This window comes from Pygocentrus nattereri, chromosome 1, assembly GCF_015220715.1.
Source record: "Pygocentrus nattereri isolate fPygNat1 chromosome 1, fPygNat1.pri, whole genome shotgun sequence".
NCBI lineage: Eukaryota > Metazoa > Chordata > Actinopteri > Characiformes > Serrasalmidae > Pygocentrus > Pygocentrus nattereri.
The window spans coordinates 31,699,079-31,717,902 of NC_051211.1; the positions used below are offsets into that span (position 1 = coordinate 31,699,079).

At 38.5% G+C, this 18,824-nt stretch overlaps 2 protein-coding genes across 4 annotated transcripts; one reads left to right on the top strand and one right to left on the bottom strand.

The window, feature by feature from the left end:
- Positions 1–681: 681 nt before the first annotated feature.
- Positions 682–5,713, top strand: llph (LLP homolog, long-term synaptic facilitation factor). Of its 3 annotated transcripts, none has more exons than XM_017707572.2 (3): positions 682–838; positions 2,553–2,776; positions 4,812–5,713. In XM_017707572.2, exons 2-3 carry the CDS (start codon positions 2,563–2,565, stop codon positions 4,976–4,978), a joined length of 381 nt encoding a protein of 126 aa, XP_017563061.1. In that variant the 5' UTR covers positions 682–838; positions 2,553–2,562; the 3' UTR covers positions 4,979–5,713. The 3 variants fall into 3 exon arrangements, with proteins under 3 accessions (XP_017563061.1, XP_017563063.1, XP_017563062.1); XM_017707574.2 differs by lacking the exon at positions 682–838 and adding an exon at positions 913–933; XM_017707573.2 differs by lacking the exon at positions 682–838 and adding an exon at positions 992–1,084.
- On the bottom strand, positions 5,703–18,763 carry hcls1 (hematopoietic cell-specific Lyn substrate 1). Its single transcript, XM_037542315.1, has 16 exons — positions 18,638–18,763; positions 18,010–18,093; positions 17,451–17,524; positions 15,056–15,185; positions 14,794–14,904; positions 14,644–14,698; positions 13,802–13,912; positions 12,183–12,293; positions 11,854–11,964; positions 11,415–11,470; positions 11,258–11,327; positions 9,750–9,898; positions 9,263–9,388; positions 8,430–8,595; positions 7,518–7,598; positions 5,703–6,339 (listed from the first exon to the last, which is right to left on the bottom strand). Exons 2-16 carry the CDS (start codon positions 18,091–18,093, stop codon positions 6,203–6,205), a joined length of 1,572 nt encoding a protein of 523 aa, XP_037398212.1. The 5' UTR covers positions 18,638–18,763; the 3' UTR covers positions 5,703–6,202.
- Between the last annotated feature and the right edge of the window lie 61 nt (positions 18,764–18,824).

The window sequence follows — 18,824 nt, forward strand, 5'->3', positions numbered from 1 at the left end:
AGGGGGGGTGCTGGAGCCTATCCCAGCGGTCACTGGGCGGAAGGCAAGATACACCCTGGACAGGTCGCCAGTCCATCACAGGGCAGTGCCAAATCAATGAGCACAAAATAAAGAGGGATTAACATGTAAAGGACTGTGCTCATACAGCTTAATCTCCACAGACGAGCATTAACAAATAGAATACCATGCTGTGGAGCAGCGGCCCATGAACCTATGATTACTGAGCCGTGGAACTGGGTTCTCTGGAGTGATGGACCTCTATCCAGTACCTTTGGGATGAGTTGGAGTGGAGCTTGTGATCCAGAACTAATCATCTAATGTCAGTGCCTGACCTCACTAATGCTCTTGTGGCTCAATGCAATCAAATCCTCACAGCAATAACACCTACACACCTACAAAATGGTTCTGCAAGGCCTTTAGTAAAGATAATGGTTCTATTTAGAACCATGAGTTCTATACAGAACCATTTCATGATAAATGCTGAAGTGGTTCTTCAGATTGATGGACACTGTTGTATAAGGTTCTACGTGGAACCTTAATTGAGCGGCTGATGGCTCTGCAGCGCCCCCTGCTGGACAGCTCACTGAGCACAGCTGCTCACTGTGAGAGCAACGAGGAACAAAACATTTAATTTTCTCTTGCCTGTGGCTGTTTTAATGCTCCTGAATGTGGCTGTTTTCACGCCCTCAAATCCTTTTATTTGCATGTTTTTACCGACATTTCATTTCAGCTTAGTATCAAAAGCAGTTTACGGCATTTCAATCATCTCAACACTGTCGCAAACCGGGCAACCCACTTTCCGGCGCATAGTAACACGTGTGCTCTGCTGTTGAACGAGGTGAGAGAAATAGTTTCTAATAATATCTGATAATTAAGCTATTAACCGCTATTAACTGCTGTTCTGACGGCTTAACGAGACGGAGCAGAAGACGAGTGAGTGAGGCAGGGGAGCAGCTGTGCGCGGTTTGTCTGTAATAGTTAAATTGGGGGTTTATCTGCGGCTAAGCTACGTGTTTAGCCTCTTTAGCCTCTTTAGCTTCTTTAGCTACATAAATGTGAAACTAGGAGCTTCTCCGTTTTGCACGTAAGTCTTTAAATGTGTAACGCCAGTCGATTTGGCTCTGTCGGTTTATATTTAATGGCTTGTTGAAGAATTTTAACACCAGCGTTTGAAGCGTGAAGCGCGTGCAGCCGAGAGTTTAAAGGGCAGTTCCACCGAATTTTCAAAAGGTCTAAATAAACCGCAGTTATTTGTGAACCTGGTTATTCAGAGTGGTTTGATGCGAAACGTATTGCTTTATTGTAGAGAGGTTTGCCGACGCGGATTTGTTTTATAGTGGTGGTGGTGGGAACTCGGGGACGCGATGTTTACATTAATATAGCTAGAATTTCATTTACTTTCCAAAACTACCAGAGAACCTACAGGCGTCTTCTGAGTTTAAACATGTGACGGTGATTTCTGTGAAGTACTGGCCAATCTGAAAGTTTTCTCTGGGGACTAACGTTAGTGTGCCACAGAACTCTCCTCTTGTATCCACAAAACGAGTAAATCGATTGGTTTTATGAGAGATGGTTAATGTTTTAGGCCAGAACTTCACCACAGAACAGAACCTTTTCGTGTAAAACGATCTCTCAGGCGTCTGGCAGCATATTGATGACTAGTGTCATATAACTTTCTGTGAGTGAGGTTTTAGAGGTATTAAAGATCTCGTAAGCACGTGAATGGTTCATATCGTCCCCGCTGTGTGGCAAGTCGCTATTTCACATTCAACTACTCTGGATGATTTTTTGTGTTAACCAATTTTTTGTGTTAGCCAATTGAAGTTCCCATTTAAACAGTACTGGAGGAGGTAACGCCCAACTCAAGCTTGCTGAGGCTTTGATGTAGGTTAAAAAAGGATCCTACAATCCGCGTTGTTATTTGTGATGTTTAAACGCTGAATAGGCAGAGGTGTGTGGAGCATCCTAAACCCGCCTTAGGAAGACTGTTACTACTGTAGTGAAACGGTGAGTGCCCCATTCCAGACAGGCACTGTAAGACCAGTGTGGCAGCTCAAGAACTGCTGCAGTGCTGAGTTGCTTACAGAAATTTGTTGCAACTGCTTAGTACAGCCAGCATCAGCATAGAAACTGAAATTTGTTGGATTCTGTTTTTTCCCTTTTGGTCTAAAATATAATGCTAAAGCTTCAAAGTGAGAGGTGTGGGCAACAGTAAAGCAGCCTAGGAGCTGCACCAACACAGTGAAATACCTGTATTTTAGTATTACTGAAGCAGGGAAGCTCTGGTGGAAATGGGGAAAAATGCAACAAGCATCAAGATAACTGAAGGCACTGTACACTGTGGTGGTGGTTGTAGTTTACAGGCTCGCTGTAATTGGTCTAAACGATCCATGCTGTTGTTCAGTGTTTGAGTTGACGATACCGGTCATATACTAGGAGGACATTATCGTGACATAATTTATGACGTTTGTGAGCAAGCCTCTGTAAACTTGGTCAACGTGTGGATAACATACCTTTTTCTTTGCTTTTACACATCTGTTTGTTTTCCCCAGGTTTGGAACCATGGCGAAGAGTTTACGCAGCAAATGGAAGAGAAAGATGCGAGCGGAGAAGAGGAAGAAAAATGCACCCAAGGAACTGGCTCGGCTTAAAGTGGCTCTGGGGCAGGAAGGCAAAGGCGAGATCACCATGAAGGATGTTGCTGAGATCGCAACTGTGGTGCCTGCTAAGAAATTAAAGGAGAAAGCTGAGGATGTGGAGATGCTGGGAGAAGATGGTGAGTATGAATAGATGCACCCAGTGCACCTGAAGCAACCAGTCAGCTGAGGGTTTAAATCTCTGACCTTGCAGCGATTTGATTTGACTACAGTTCTGTAGGAAATGGTTTGGTGCATCACAAAAGATCAGTTTCCCCACAGTTAGATTTAAATATTTTCCACCCTCTTGGACCTCATCTATCCTCCTGAGTTTTTGTGATTAGCAGTGCTGTGTTCTGAAGCCAGACTACATCTCAGGTCTGATTCAGGACATGGACTAACATACACTTTAATTGAAAACTTGTTAAAAGAAAACAGATGCGCGCACACACACAAGCAATTTATCCTCCTGGATAACAGATTACAAGACAAATGTAATTATTTTTGTACATTTTAAAGCCATGGACGGCATGTTTTCAAACATTCAAATCCTCCAGATTTGCAATTGCAATTGTCAATCGTATCAGCGATTCATGGTACAGTCATCAGTTGTCTCAAGCTTACTGAGAGATGCAGTACTACAGAACACAACTGATAACGTTACATGCCAGTTTTAGGCTGGAATGCTCTTTTAAAGTAGTAAATTGAAAACACTGAGCAGTAAGGCAAATTTTCCTTTTAATAACTGACAGTTGGGGGTATAAACCTCTGTCCTGAGGTTGATACCGTTTGACTACTATTCTTTAGGATATAATTCACTGAATCACTGCACATTTCAGGACAATTGAATTTTGTTGTTTTCCTATTTTAGTACAGTTTAAAATTTTGTTATAAAAAAATCATGATTAACTATAATTTACACAGCAGTCAATTATATACAGTAATAATCTCATCACCTTTGTATCAGTGCATCATATGTCGGTGGTCTGTGAATTTGTTCAGTACTTGTGTGCTGGTTCAGGGTAATATTTGGACCATCTGTGGAGCTGGGTTGGGAACAATTGAGCCCAACTAATTTATAAAACAAACATGTCAAATGTATCCAGCATGAAGGTAACGTTATGAGAATAGTATTGTTACACAAACATACACTTTCAGAAAAAAAGTACCCCTCCTGTCACTGGGGTGGTACCCTCAAGGGTACCTCTCAGGACCTTTAGCCAGGGAACATAATTGTACCATAATCCATTGAAATCATATTTTCCATGTTGTATTGACTCTACACCCCGTCTGGTTACCAGGCTTTTCATTTTATTGTTTTAAAACATTTGTTTATGAAAGGTATAATATGTATTTTTCTCCTGGGATAAACTAACTGGTCGGTCCATAAAACTTGCGTGGCTCTTCTGTTTTTCTCTGCAAATTCCAAATTGGCCTTCCGTTTCTTACTGCTGATAAGTGGTTTGTATCTTTTGATTTGGCCTTTTTTTGACCGGGGGATTGCCAGACCTTCACTACTGCCCTGTGGAGGTTGTTGGTGTGAGGTCATTTTTTTTCCACACCTCTCACCTCTGTGTCTGTCATGATCTGCTATTGTTGTCCTTGGCCAACTTATTCAAAGTGTGATTGGTTGTGCACCAGTGGTTTCTTTCTTTTTCTGGACATTGCAGATTGTTGTATTGGCTATGCCCAATGCATGTTCAATGGCTTTGGTTGATTTTTCTTTTATTAGTTTTAAAATAGCTTGCTTTTCTCCCATAGACAGCTGTATGGTCTTCATGTATGTAATTATTTAAACAGTCTGAACAGCGCACACCTGGGCAGCATGAAACTACAGTATTTTTGGTCACTTAAAAATGAGTCAGTTTGCACAAAAGGTGCCATGTTTGGAGTTGTTCAACACATTTAGGAATAAATATCACAGTAAAAATTATGATCATCATAATTTCATATTCATCTTTTGATTTTGAAATACAAATGTCTTCAGTGTACAGCAAAAAATATTTAAGAATTAGTCTTGCAGTTCCAATACATTTTGGAGGAGTGTGTATGTCTCTTATCTAGGCTGATAAGATTTTTATAGCCATTTGAATCAGCTGCTAATTTCAGGCCTAGGTCATTACATTATAGGATAATCTGTCTGCTCCTTTATATCTGCTCTGTTATTTCTTCCAGACGATATGGGACAGATGGAGATGGACAGCAAGCGGAACAAGAAGACAATGCTCAATGAGCATGGACAGTACCCAGTGTGGATGAGCCAGAGGCAGGCCAAAAAGATGAAAAGCAAACGCAAGGCAAGCAAAGGAAAACAGAAGACAAAAAAGGGTGTTGCCTGGTAGATTGATCTTTACCTGTGTGGACTATTTTTAATGAAATAGAAACAAGTGGATTATTTTTTCAGTCAGTTATAATTCCCACGGCTGTGGTCAGTCACCCCCCAAGTGTACCACCGTATGGTTGTGCCTTATTTCAGTAAATGTAGGAGTGCTGAGTTTGTGGGCTATGCTTGATGCATATTATGTACAATTTGTGAACCGTGTGAACTCTTTCAATTACACTGTGCTAATGGGTGATATTGCAAATGGGATCTGTAATGATGAACGTTGAGTTGTTTGAGAATAATAATGAATGGCTGAGAAGAGTCCCATGAAAACACTTTCAACCTGATCTCTGTCTGCTTTGTATGAGGTATACGATCAGTTTCGCGTTTCCCTGTTGGCGGAAAACAGAAAACCTGTTGATTTTAAAACAAAACAGCCCATTTGCTTCTATTCTAAGTGTTTCAAGTCAAGTTCTGATTTTTTTTTTTTTTTTTAAATGCAGGGAAATTTTTTTAACTACAGAAAAAAGATTAGTGGCATTCAGCTGTATGCTATAAATACAGAAGTGGAAAAGTGTTGGAACATTCCTTTACACATCAGTTCTTCAGATCTGTTGAAACAGTTTTTGCTTACTACATAGATATATGGTCTATTACTACTGGGACAACTAGATTAATAAAGAGTGTGGACTGTCAGTTATTACAGATATGTATGGTTGAAAAATGCTTTGTGATATTAAAACTTTCCTCTTAACTTTCAGTTTATTATGAAATGTCATTTTAAAACACTGCACCATTTCATTGCACATAATACTCTTGAATACAGCATGAAGTTGCAGTAATCTACTGATCATCGTTAAAATGATAAATTGTATTTAAAAATATAATGTAAAACAGCTTTAATAGCCCCTCAACATGATATCTGGCTCAGCCAAACAGGTTAGCCGTTGAGTTATGTCGCATAAGCTGCATTGGCTAAATAATGGAGTAAACTTGCAGTAAATAGGCTGCAGTATAGTTTGGTACTTGAAGTTTGGCATTTTGACACTGGCTTGCCTATTTGCTTACAAAAATGATGTCTTATTTGTACATCACTCTTCTAAACTCAGTATTGCTTTGTATAAAATTTTGGTTGGACTTTGGGGTGGGTTTTCTGCAATAAATCTGGCAACCCATGGGGCAGTAACAGGTTAAAGCTAGTGAGCAGATAATTCATTGACAAAGTGGGTGGTGCTTTAACACTTCACTGCATGAGCTTCACAAATGATGCTGGGAAAAGGCCAGTGTGGCCATGGCAAGTTCCCTTCCACCAGCCTTCATCCACCATCTCAATGTTTGTGATGACATCATCAGGCATGAAGGAGATCTCATCGTCCGCTTCTGAAAACAGAAATTAATTCAAATGGTTAATTTAAGTAACTACTTAAAGCATGAAGAATGGAGTCTCATGAATCAGGATTTCTTGCAAAGCCAGTGAGTTTTAAGCTTTGATTTAACCCTGCATATAACCTTAGATTTTTTGTCACATTATGGTGGATCACCATACTGGGCTACATCATTATGCCAACTTGTACTATACACTATCTTGCTTCAGGACATTAATTTAGGGACTGCATAGCAGACAGCTCTTAGACCAATCAGGGACAGCGTTCTGACTGTCCTTGTAAAGGTCATTATGTTTTAAATTACTCATCACGTTGGTTTTGTCAGTCACATGAACACAACACTTTTAGAGGAACTCAGGACTCTAGAGCAGTGGAGATGTGTTCTCAGGAATGACGAATCACACTTCTCCATCTGGCAATCTGATGGATGACTCTGGGTTTGGCGGTTGCCAGGAGAACAGTACTTGTCTGACTGCATTGTGCCAAGTGTAAAGTTTGGTGGAGGGGGGGATTATGATGTTGGGTTGTTGTTCAGGATTTGGGCTCGACCCCTTAGTTCCAGTAAAAGGAACTCTTAAAGCTTCAGCACCAAGAGATTTTGAACAATTTCATGCTCCCAACTTTGTGGGAACAGTTTGGGGACGGCCCCTTCCTGTTCCAACATAACACACCAGTTCACAAAGCAAGGTCCATAAAGACACGGATGAACGAGTTTGGTGTGGAAGAACTCGACTGGCCTAAAGAGTCCTGATCTGGAAAAATGGTCAAAAATTCCCGTAAACACACTCCTAAACCTTGTGGAAAGCTTTCCCAGAAGAGTTGAAGCTGTTACAGCTGAAAAGTGTGGGCCGACATCATATTAAACCCCATGGATTAAGAATAGGATCTCACTCAATTTCATATGCGTGTGAAGGCAGACGAGCGAATACTTTTGGCAATATAGTGTATATTTGTATGATAATATTTGTGTTTTGACGGATAAACTCTTTGCTGTCAATTGACTGATCATGCAAAATATAAGAGAATGATACAAGAAAGAACATACACATACGTGTACTAATATATAATAAATTACTAATATGTAATATATAATAAGGCACTAATTATTTTTTCTGATGCATTAAAAGAGGAAATGGATAAATGTGTCCGAGTGATAGTGATAGTTACACTCACCTCCTTGGTAGTCATAAATCGCCACGGCTGCCTGACCTCCGCTAAGGTCCTCATAGTCATTATCAACAGCTGTGGGAGAAACTAAAAAAAATATACACATTTTGTCAAAACAAATGGTGCGTTCAGTCCATCACATGTAAAAACAGAAAACTGTACATCAGGTCGTAACTACCAGTTGTTTGAATTGCTAAACTGAACAACTGCTGATATCAATGATACTGTCAAAAGCAAAGGTTTGAACAAACCTTGTGAGATGATTGCTGATTTTCTAATTTCCCTATACAGGGAACAAACTTAAATATGAAATTTTCTGCTAATTTCTAATCATTTTAGTTTAACATGTTGAGAAAAACAAAAAAATAAAATGTGCCATAACTTTTTCACAGGTCACATTTTATGTTATATTTTTGTCCAATATGTTAAATTCTGCAAATAAACAGTAATAGTGCATTAAAATGTGTGAACATGTCTGAACCAACAGGATAAACACATCAAAACAGTGAACAGTTCTTTTTGACTTCCACTGTATGTAGTTTGTGTGGCAAATATGAACAATATATCTGTTGGGATGGACTAATACTAACAGCTATTACTGATAGGACCTGCCTATTCACACCACAGAACACAAACTAAAGTATCACTAATGAATTTACCACTTGTACACTTTGCCAGCTTAGTCAACCGTGTTGTTGTGGTAACAAAAATGTTCCAGCTGGTGATGCATCACAACTGATAAACTCAAAACTGGCCTGAGTTCATCTTTATAGACACGACTCTGCCAGCCATTGGAATCTTCATTATGGTAAACAGAGTTTTATGAGTTTATGAGAACCAACTAAAAGCACTAATAGATAGAAACAATAGTTTCTGTGTAGTTTCACGTGTGTGTGGCTGTGTGTGTTTGTGCCTAACCAGGCAAAGTAGCTGGTGCGACGTCCTCATATTCTTCCTCTTCTTCTTCTTCTCGATGAGGAAGAGGAGGAGGAGTGGACTCTTCATCTTCCTGTTCCTCCTCTGATGGGCCAGCAAAGCGGGGGGGCAGAGATGGGGGTTCATCATAATCAGGCTGAGGATCCTCCTGTGGAAACAAACACACACATACAGATTTGTTTTTAACTTTTGTCAGGAAGTGGCATCATACATATGTCTTATACGTATAATATATAAGTATCTAACTACCTATCTATCTTTCTGTCTGTCTATCTATCTAGAAAATTTAAATTATACAGCAACGTTATATGTACCTCTATGTAGTATGTCCTATGTATATTACTTATGCAACCACTTATACATAATATGTCCCATGTAGGTGTCTATATCGTTGCTGTAGGATCAAACCCTCATATCTCCAAAATGGTAACTTTACAGGAGAAGGAAAAAACACACTTTACTTTTAATGTAAGACAATGGAACCAGACTTTTTTTCCAAGTCATTTTGGGTCCTTTCTTTATCATCCATTCATCATGACATTTACACAATGTAAAAAGCAACAGGCATTTTCAAATTATGTTAAAAACTGAAGAACAACAAAAACGGAGGTTATCTTCCGACAACAGTCGGAAGATATTTAATATGTTCCCTATTTATTATACATGTGTAAATACCAATATGTAATTATAATGTCAGATATGTATATGTATGTAAGTACCAATATCTAGTATGTTCTATTGTGTTCTATTCAATTAGAGAAAATCTCAGTATGTTTATATGTAGTGCAGAGTCAACTGAGATAAGTTTGACTTACTTGAGCTACAGGATCAGGTGAGTCTCTGGGTATTTCAGGCAGTGGCCTGGATGGCTGTGGAGGGGCTTCAGATGCTGGAATAGGAGGAAGCCTTCGCTCCTGCACTTCCTCATTACTGCTCTGCAGCTTCACACACAAACACACATCTATGTGCTGTAGGTGTTTAGACAGTTGGTAAATTTGTACAGTTACATCTACTGTGTGTACTTCATTTGCAGTGCCTGTGTCAGAGTCAGTATCAAATAAAAAAAATAGCTGTGTTCAAAATGACACATCACTTCTTGTGTTCTATTGCTTAAAAACAGCTGTTTCTGGCTTGCCCGCCAGGGGGTTTTTACATTTTTTACATTCTTGTTAAAACTTTGTCTTTTCTGGAATTCTGTGAAGCTGCTTTGTGACAACATCCGTTGTAAAAAGCGCTATACAAATAAATTTGATTTGATTTGATAGATCATCCAGGTCCTGTGTGTAAGATGTGTGTGTGAACCTGTTGTCTGTTTTGAGCCTCCTCTCTCTCCCTTTTCTCTCTGACTTGCCGCCTCGCCCGCTCTTCCTCTGCTTTCTTTCTGTTCTCCTCCTCTGATGCTTTGGCCATGTTCTCAAACCGAGCCTTCAGATTTCCAGCGCCTGCACTTGCTACACACACAAAAACATGCATGAGACATTCATTAGGAGTTGGTGGGGGGGTCACAGTGGTGGTGTGTGATATATATCCTGGGCAAAAATATCTCATCATAAAAAGACAGTTTCACAATTTAAGATACGTATCATGATTATTTGACATACAGATACAATTCACTAGTAATGCCACATTTAAAAAGAAACTCAAAATTTTATATATTGCACTGCAGTAAATCTAACTATATAGGACCAATTATGCTGTCCATCGATCCATTTTCTAAGCTGCTTCTCCCTCAGGGTCGCAGCAGATGCTGGAGCCTATCCCAGCAGTCATCAGGCGGAAGGCAGAATACACCCTGGACAGGTCACCAGTCCATTGCAGGGCAAACAGACAGACACTCACACCCAGGGGCAATTTAGCATGTCTTTGGACTGTTGGAGGAAACTGGAGGAAACCCACGCAGACACGGGGAGAACATGCAAACTCCACACAGAGAGGACCCTGATCACCCGGCCGGGGAATCGAACCCAGGCCCTCCTCACTGTGAGGCGACAGCGCTACCCACTGCACCACTGTGCCATCCCATGCTGTCTTTGCAATAAAACATGCAGTTGGGTCAGCGTTCTTTGGTTCTACTGACTTTCAATATATGCTTAAAAAAGCATATTGTTTTTTAAGGTAACAAATGTTTCATCATGATGATGATTGTCACACTGTCCATCTACAGTTGACTGTGTATATTTTTGCAGGCCAGGGTGCATTTTTCTATTGAATGCAATGCTCATTATTTGTGTACTCTGAGCCCTTCATGCTTATACATACTGTACAACACCTAGTCAGCACAACAGATTAACAGCTATGACACTACAGCTGCTTAGCGATTGAGAGCCATGCAGCGTCCGAAAATGAACAGTGTCAACTTCTAAGACAAAGAAGGACTGTGCGCTTTGTGTTTTTCACCTTAAGAAAAATTATTTGGATCCCCTCACTACACCATCTATTACATAAAAGCTTAGCTGGACATAAGTATATTTGAAATTCAGACTCCAGTATCGCTGCTTCTGTTTTTAGCTATGCTAAACTACTTTTATCTATGTTTGCAGACAACATTATATCATACAGTATCAGAAACCACATAAGCAAGTCTATTTGAGACTCAGCAACACACATTGATGTAGGCGTGTGTTGATTTAGGCCTGCAGTTTGCTAGGGCATTGTGCTAACTGATGGCCTATAGGTTTCCACTACGTCACAGCCACATTAGCTTCATAGCTCCAGAGCAAAACTAAAGAAGCAAACCTCCACCAAACATGGCTGATGGACTACTTCTAAAGTATTAAGGGTGTAAACACGGTATTACATTCGACACTTACACGTCTCAACAGGCACAGTCTTCTCGTAAGACGAAGTTGGTGACTCCATCTCACTAAATGAGGCTGCACTCTGTGATTAGAAAAGGCTACGTAAGTCACAGATATTTATCCCAAACCATCTTCAGAAGGCCAAGTTCATGCTGTTAAATAGATTTACCCTATCCATGCGGTCTGCCTCAACACCATACTGTCCTCCAAAGCCCTTTGCATAGTCTAAAGGAGACAACAAGCAAAGAAACAGAATCAAATTCACAATTACATGTTGTAACGTTTCGCGGAGCAGAATTCTCAGGGCCCTTCTTCATCAGTTCTAGTGTGATACCGTTCTATAAAAAAAACACTGGCTAAATTCCTAAAAGAAATAATACCTTGTGCTGCATGTGAAACCATTTGCACTTTGTGTAAAATTGAGTTATTTTCTAAGAAAATTTCTTCTTTGACCAAAGATAAATATATAAATGAAAATAAAATGAATAATGGCATTTTTTCGTTTACGTCTTTACTGAATCTCTACAGTATCATAATGCAAAAACTACAACATATAATACTGTGAAATCTGTTTATTGTTACTCTCCTAATTTTGAGAATCATGTTACCTTTCTGTGATTGGTGTTTCTCAGTTTCTCCTTTGTAATCATAACCCAGGGCAGCTTTGTCAACTTTTTCTTTCTCCACTCCATATTTCCCTCCAAAGCCCTTTGAGTAATCTAGTATAGAACACAAAAAAACTATGTTTAAAAGAAGAATATTGTTTAACACTGGAATACTATACAGTCATGTAAGACCTTTTGTCTTTACGCACATTTTTAAATCATCTACAAACTCTAAACACAATGATCTTGTGATGATTACATCAAGAAATATAATTTGTGGCTGTTTGGGTAGATTATGTTACGGAAAATATGTTACAGAATCTCTACATTACCTTTTTGTGACTGGTGTTTTTCTGTTTCTCCTTTATAGTCATAACCCAAAGCAGCTTTGTCCACCTTCTCTGTCTCCACTCCATACTTGCCCCCAAAGCCCTTTGAATAATCTAGAACAGATTACAGAAGAACCCGCATCATCAGATTTCATCATTGTGTTTCAGGGACAAAAGACTCGAAAACCACATAATTTAACATCATTTTGTGTTGCTGATGACACAAAATCATGTAACGCTCTTTTTGTCCTACCGATCGGAAATCGGTTGATTTGGAATCACTTGCCAGATGCTTGTAATTTTTTTGTTACTTTATACAAAACAATAACCTATACAGTGTGGACTTAAATATTACAAACTATTCGCCAAACTTTAGTTTTAGACAAATTTCTTTCTTTAAGAATTCTGTGAACTAAATGCACTGAATTATAAATAATATATTGTACATTTCTACACATATTCCTTTGACAAGTTATCTGTCTTCTGATTTAATCGTTTATGGTGGATTTTGGATATTAATTTTATTATAACTTCATTCTTGATGCTTCCTACTAATTATTTGAAGCCCATGAAATTGACTAACATTGTAGGATAAATTTTTTTACATTTGTCTGCAACAACATTGTTTTTTTACATGACTGAAAATAAAGGGCCACATTCACTAATACCTTTTTTTTCATAAATTCAGTCTTGAGAAAGATCCTAAGAAAAAGTCTGTCAGATTCATGACACATTGTTCAAACCCTTCACACCTTTGTTCTCTTGCGTGTGTGTGGATTCTGCTCTTACCCAAGAATAAATCCCAAATAAAACACTGGTGAAGTTCAAAAACTGCATAAAAGGGTTTTAACGGTTGGTCAACGAGGCCACTTGATTCTAAACCTTGAACGTTTGACAAACCATTTTCCATTTTGCCTTCTGATTTTGGAATTAACAAGTCACCTACAGACTATAAATGTCCTAACTGTATGTACGTACTAATGTAAGTACTACATAAATGTGCTATTTTTGCTTGGACATTAAAGGATACTTTGGAATGGCAATGAGCAATGAGCAATTTTAGGTCATATGTCGCAGTGATTTTTAGGCATGATGTAAAACAAATGCCTGGAGTGAATTATTCCATTTATAAAAATACATCAACACATATTTTGATATACCAGTATCCAATATATAATTTAATTTATTAATAACAAACAAGTCTTCCACCAAGCAAAGTAGTCCATAAACAGTACCCTTATAAAAAACATGCATTTCCATAAACACATACTGCACAATTCACATACATGTAGAAAAAAAATGTTCTCATGACAAAAAAGTGTGATTCTATGTTTCAGGTCACATCACACATTATTCACACATGTTTACTTGTGTTTAGTGGTTTTTGCACACTTCACATGTGAAATATATGTAACCTTTCCATAAGGGTAGCCTATGGCTGTCAAGCAACATAACAGTTTGCATTAATACAGAATTTAGTTGATGCGTGCACTCACAAGTGTGTTTTTCTATTTTTCTACTTCCAAATAAGACTCAGCCAATCAGATTTTAGATCTGGAACCGTCTGTTTATTAATAAAGCATGTTGTACATAAAAGATGCCACAGGATGTAATTACATTACCTTTCTGTGACTGATGTTTCGCAGTTTCTCCTTTATAATCGTAACCCAAAGCAACCTTGTCCACTCTTTCCTTCTGCACACCATACTTTCCCCCAAAGCCTTTGGCATAGTCTGAGGTTTAGGAATAAAACGGCAGGTTTTATTAGAAATTGCAGGTAAAGAAAGGAAAGACTCTGTGACGGACTTCTATAGGATGATGTTCAGCTGCTGATCAAGACCCTATTCCAAATGTAGTTGATGAGTCGGGACAATGGTACCTGAAGTATGCTTCTTTAATTTTATACTGGAGCTACAAGGCTAATGCAGCTAACAAGTAACAGCAAAACAAGAAGTAATACTAGACAAAAGAACATACAAAATTCAGGCTTCCAGGTGGTTAAACTATGCAATGCACTTTCATCCATGTTTAGGTGTAAGATGTGTAAGGACTGAGCATTTCAGTCAAATTTGTAAGGCATTACTTGAAAAATACTCCCCTTCATCAACCAAAAAAAGTTGACGACAGACTCATCAAGTAGGCAAAATGCAGCGTCCAGTGTACCATGTTCAACTCAGACCACAAATCCATAGAACATGACGTGTTGAGATGAAGGTTTAAACAGACAAGTGCTAACAGTCTCTAACCTCAGTCATCATCACTAGTCCAACTTTGCCAGTTAATGACAAATTTGAGTCACTTTATCTACACACATGAACCAAATGTAAAACTAGAAAAGCAAACTTAAGACACCAAATATGTCTTGGCTACTCAACTACATTTGAGATAAACAACATTTTTATACATTCAATTTTTAGGCAAACTGTTACTTTAAACAGATGGCCAGATGGATTGGGTTCTGTACCTTTCTGAGAGGCATGCTGCTCTACTTCACCCTTATAATCATAATTCTGGGCTGACTGCGGAGGGGAAAGAAAAAAGATTTTTAAAAAATCTTGAGATATCCATTTATCTCTATATTTACACTGACTGGAACACAATTTAGCATCCTCACCCTGTCCACACGATCCTTCTGCACACCATATTTCCCTCCAAAACCTTTTGCTGCATCTGTTTGGGATGAGTGCTGCTCTACCTGAGCCACATAGTTATGTCCCATAGCAACCTGGGAAAAACAAACAATTTATATACACATATACTGAGAGGAGGTTTAATGTACAAGTGGCCAGTGAGTTGAAGCACAAGATAGGTGTTTCTAATAAAATGGCCAGTGGGTGGAAGTAATCAAGTCATATAAATTCATAAAATGTGTTTACCTTATCCATTCTGTCCTTCTCCACCCCAAATTTTCCTCCATAACCATAAGAAGCCTTAGGACCACCATCCAGCTCCTTCTTCTTCACTACCTCATGCTCATGCGACACCTTCTGTCTCAGATCTGCAACACTATACACAAACATACACACAAAGGATTTTTATATCTTGAAAGGACGTGCAGTCATACATATGCCCCTTATGTGCTATATACATTATATGTAATAATAATAATAATATCTCACATATGTATATATGTATATATATATATATATATATATATATATATATATATATATATATATATATATATTTGATGTCTGGAAAAAATCCATTTTTATCCATTTTTTTCCACATAGTCTGAAAATACCTGCTACAATATACACTGTGCTGAAATGTCATGATAAACAGAACATTAAAAATGGTCCAATGACATATAATAACATTGTTATATTAACATACATTGAAAGTTAAGAATGTTTTTCCTTCTCCTGTCTGGTTAGTTTTTTTGGAGATACATGGTCTTGTTCCAATAGTAACAATATGTAAGTATCTATATGTCCCTTATAAATTATGTATATGTAACTACCTACTTAAACCTGTTAATTGTAACGATGGGGAGCAATGTTGAGGCAGACGCATGTGTGGAGACAAGCGAGATTTATTATGGGCAAATCCAAAATCAGGGACAAGATAGTCCAGGTTCAAATGGCCAATACGGAGAGCAGGAGGGACAGACATGACAAAATGAACACAGAACTCCAAACAGACCAGAAATAAACAAAACTCTTCCAACACTACGTACACTTCGAACAGTACATCAAACTAACCACACAAACAAACAGAACAATCAAACAGTACAAAGACCAGCTAATACAAAGGGCAAACACGGGGCTTATAAAACACAGGAATAATGAGGGACAGGCAGAAAACAGGTGGTGACATCACAAAACAAGGGGCCGGACTAGGAAACCAAAACAAAGAATACGTGGACTAGACCAAAACAAAACACGAACACATGGACAGGACCAGGAGGGGCCAATCGTGACATTAATAAACAACATAAAGGTTTAGAATTTTGAAAAGTTAGGACAGATAAAATAAAGAAGATGTATTAATATTTTGCATAATTAGGTAATGTCTCAAATGTATGGACTATGTTAAGGCCTTTGTACAAATGGATCAGATTTTTTTTAGTCTCATTCCTTCCATTAAATCTCGTGTTCAGACAAGGTGGATTTGATCTTCTGAACAGAGGTTTTTACACAAACTTTTGGAGTTCATGCCAGCTTGAGTACATGTTGTCATTAAAGCAAAATGGGGAGAGAAACACAAAGTAATTTTTGAAAGTCATGTTAAAATGACAAAAGATTCTACTTTTTACTCAAACTGTTAGGCCATTAATATAATTTGTAATGAAAAACATTGTATTGGATTAGAAAGAAATGCAACATAAAACCATTTTCAGTAGTGGTCTCAGACTTTTGGACCCCACTGTATGCAAGTAAATACATGTAATAATAATAAATTCTACATTGCATATGTGGATGTATTTACATAGAATAATAATAATATATCATATGTGCATTATATATATATATATATGTGTGTGTGTGTGTGTGTGTGTGTGTGTGTGTGTGTGTGTGTGTGTGTGTGTAAGTACCTATACGTAACATGTTTAATCTAAGTTAATGTAAAGAGATTTTATTTCAACGCTCAATGCCCAAAAAAACTTATATGTACTATTAAACATATTGTGGGCGACACAGACTTCCAATACTTGTTAGGAAGATTTAGAGACCAAACATGTCTCAGCCGATATGAGATGAGACAGAAATTGCTTAAATTCTATTTTTCATTTCTTTTTACCTCAGGTTGTTGTTCTGAAAATATAAGAAAACCAACAAACAAACATGCACACAGTGGGCATCGGATCATTCATCTGTATCACAGACAACAGCGACATCATGACAGACTCTCTCTGCTTCAGTGTTTTCATCTCTCAACACTCCTCCTACTACCTATTTCTATTTCTGGCTACTGTTTTTCATTGACTGAAGGGTATCGAGCCTCATGACCTAGAAGTGAGTAATGCATATACATTTTTTAATAACTACCATTGCTGACAAATATAATCTTACGTGCTCTCAGTCAGCACTCCATATTTGGCCATGTATCACAAGCAGCTCTAGCACTGTAACTTCCTTCTCTCTGCTCTCTCTTTCTGTTGCAAGTGACGTCCTTTCCTCTCTGCAGTGGTTTCAGAACAACTGCAGACATTTGCTTTAAATAAATCAACCACGTTTAACTCTTACCAAGCAAGCCAATGTACTGAGTTTTGCACCATGTATGACAGCAGTGTGCTTTTAATTCTGTCAGCAATCGTTCTATTGTTACCTGATGTGCTCTTTTCGGCCTGATCCTTCAATGGTCTTGGATCCCCACCTTTGTTCCTGCTCTGAGACGTCATTCTAAAGCACAAACACAAAGATTGTGGTAAACGCCTCTGTAGAACGAGGAAACCAGCCACTGTGTTGTTCAGGGCTGTCATGATTATTCAGTTAAACTCAATAAAACCATTTAAAAAAACAAACACTGATTAAAGTGTACCCTCTCAGCTGTGATTAGTTGGCCAATAGCATTATGATAATGCAAATTATAAAGTTTCCTGCTGCTCTTCAAAAAAACATTCTCTATCAATCTAAAGAACCATTTTACCATGCAAGGATTTTTTTTCAGGCCTGTATGGTTCTTAGCCTGGCGAACTAGTTCTTCAGATTGATGGAGAAAGTGTTGTATTTTTGAAGATACTTCTATATATCACCAAAAAGGGTTTCTTCTGCTGTTCCAAGCACTAAACAGAATCATTGTTTACTAAAAGCCCTTGAAGAACCATCTTTTTTCAGTGTGTAGGAAAACCTCGAAACCAGCTGTGACAGCTTTTTCAGTGCTTTACCTCAAAATCTGGATCTGTCTCCCAGTCATCACCCTCCGACGCCACCTTAACATTCACGTTGTGCCCCACTACAGACTTCCACATCTACAGGAATGGGAAAAAGGACATTGAGGGCCTAATGGCTGGACACGCTGGCTTGTCTGTGCTCTTGTCATACAGGAACACTTCATCTTGAGCAGGTGCTCTGCTGTATTTAAATCAGAGGAGCTGAGGACACTGCATGCTAATGACACCACTGCCCATCGTTTAACTCAACACAGGTGGTTTAATCAGTTGTTTGGCTGCTGTTTTAAACATTTTCACACAGAGAGTCTCTCTATGGGTGCAGGTTTTGTTTCATATCTCTTTTTGCAAACGTTAGTTCCTCAAATTTTACTAATGCGCAGCGCCAATTCGTCTTTTAGTAAAGTAATACGGTTAAATACTTTCCTAAAGTGAACGGAATTTAAGTATTCAGAGAAAACTCTCTCTGAAAGACGGTTATAAATCACCTTGGAGGAATTTAACTCAAAATGAAGCAAATGTGATTAGCAGACACTTCCTGTTAAGATAAAATGGTCCTTAAAACACAGACTTCTGAGATTAAACAGTGAAAATGTACCTTGTAGAAAAAATACAGTCTACTTACATTATCTCTGCGTTATTAAAATACAAATATCGATCCTTAAACTGCAGCTGGTTGAAACTCCTCAGTGCTCAGTTTGCACTCGCCCCACAAAGCACACTCACGTATTTGTTTCCCACCTGTTTTCCGACAAGCCCTGCCCTCCTGCGTCGCGATAGGCAAGCCCCGCCCGTTCTAGCTATTCATGAAG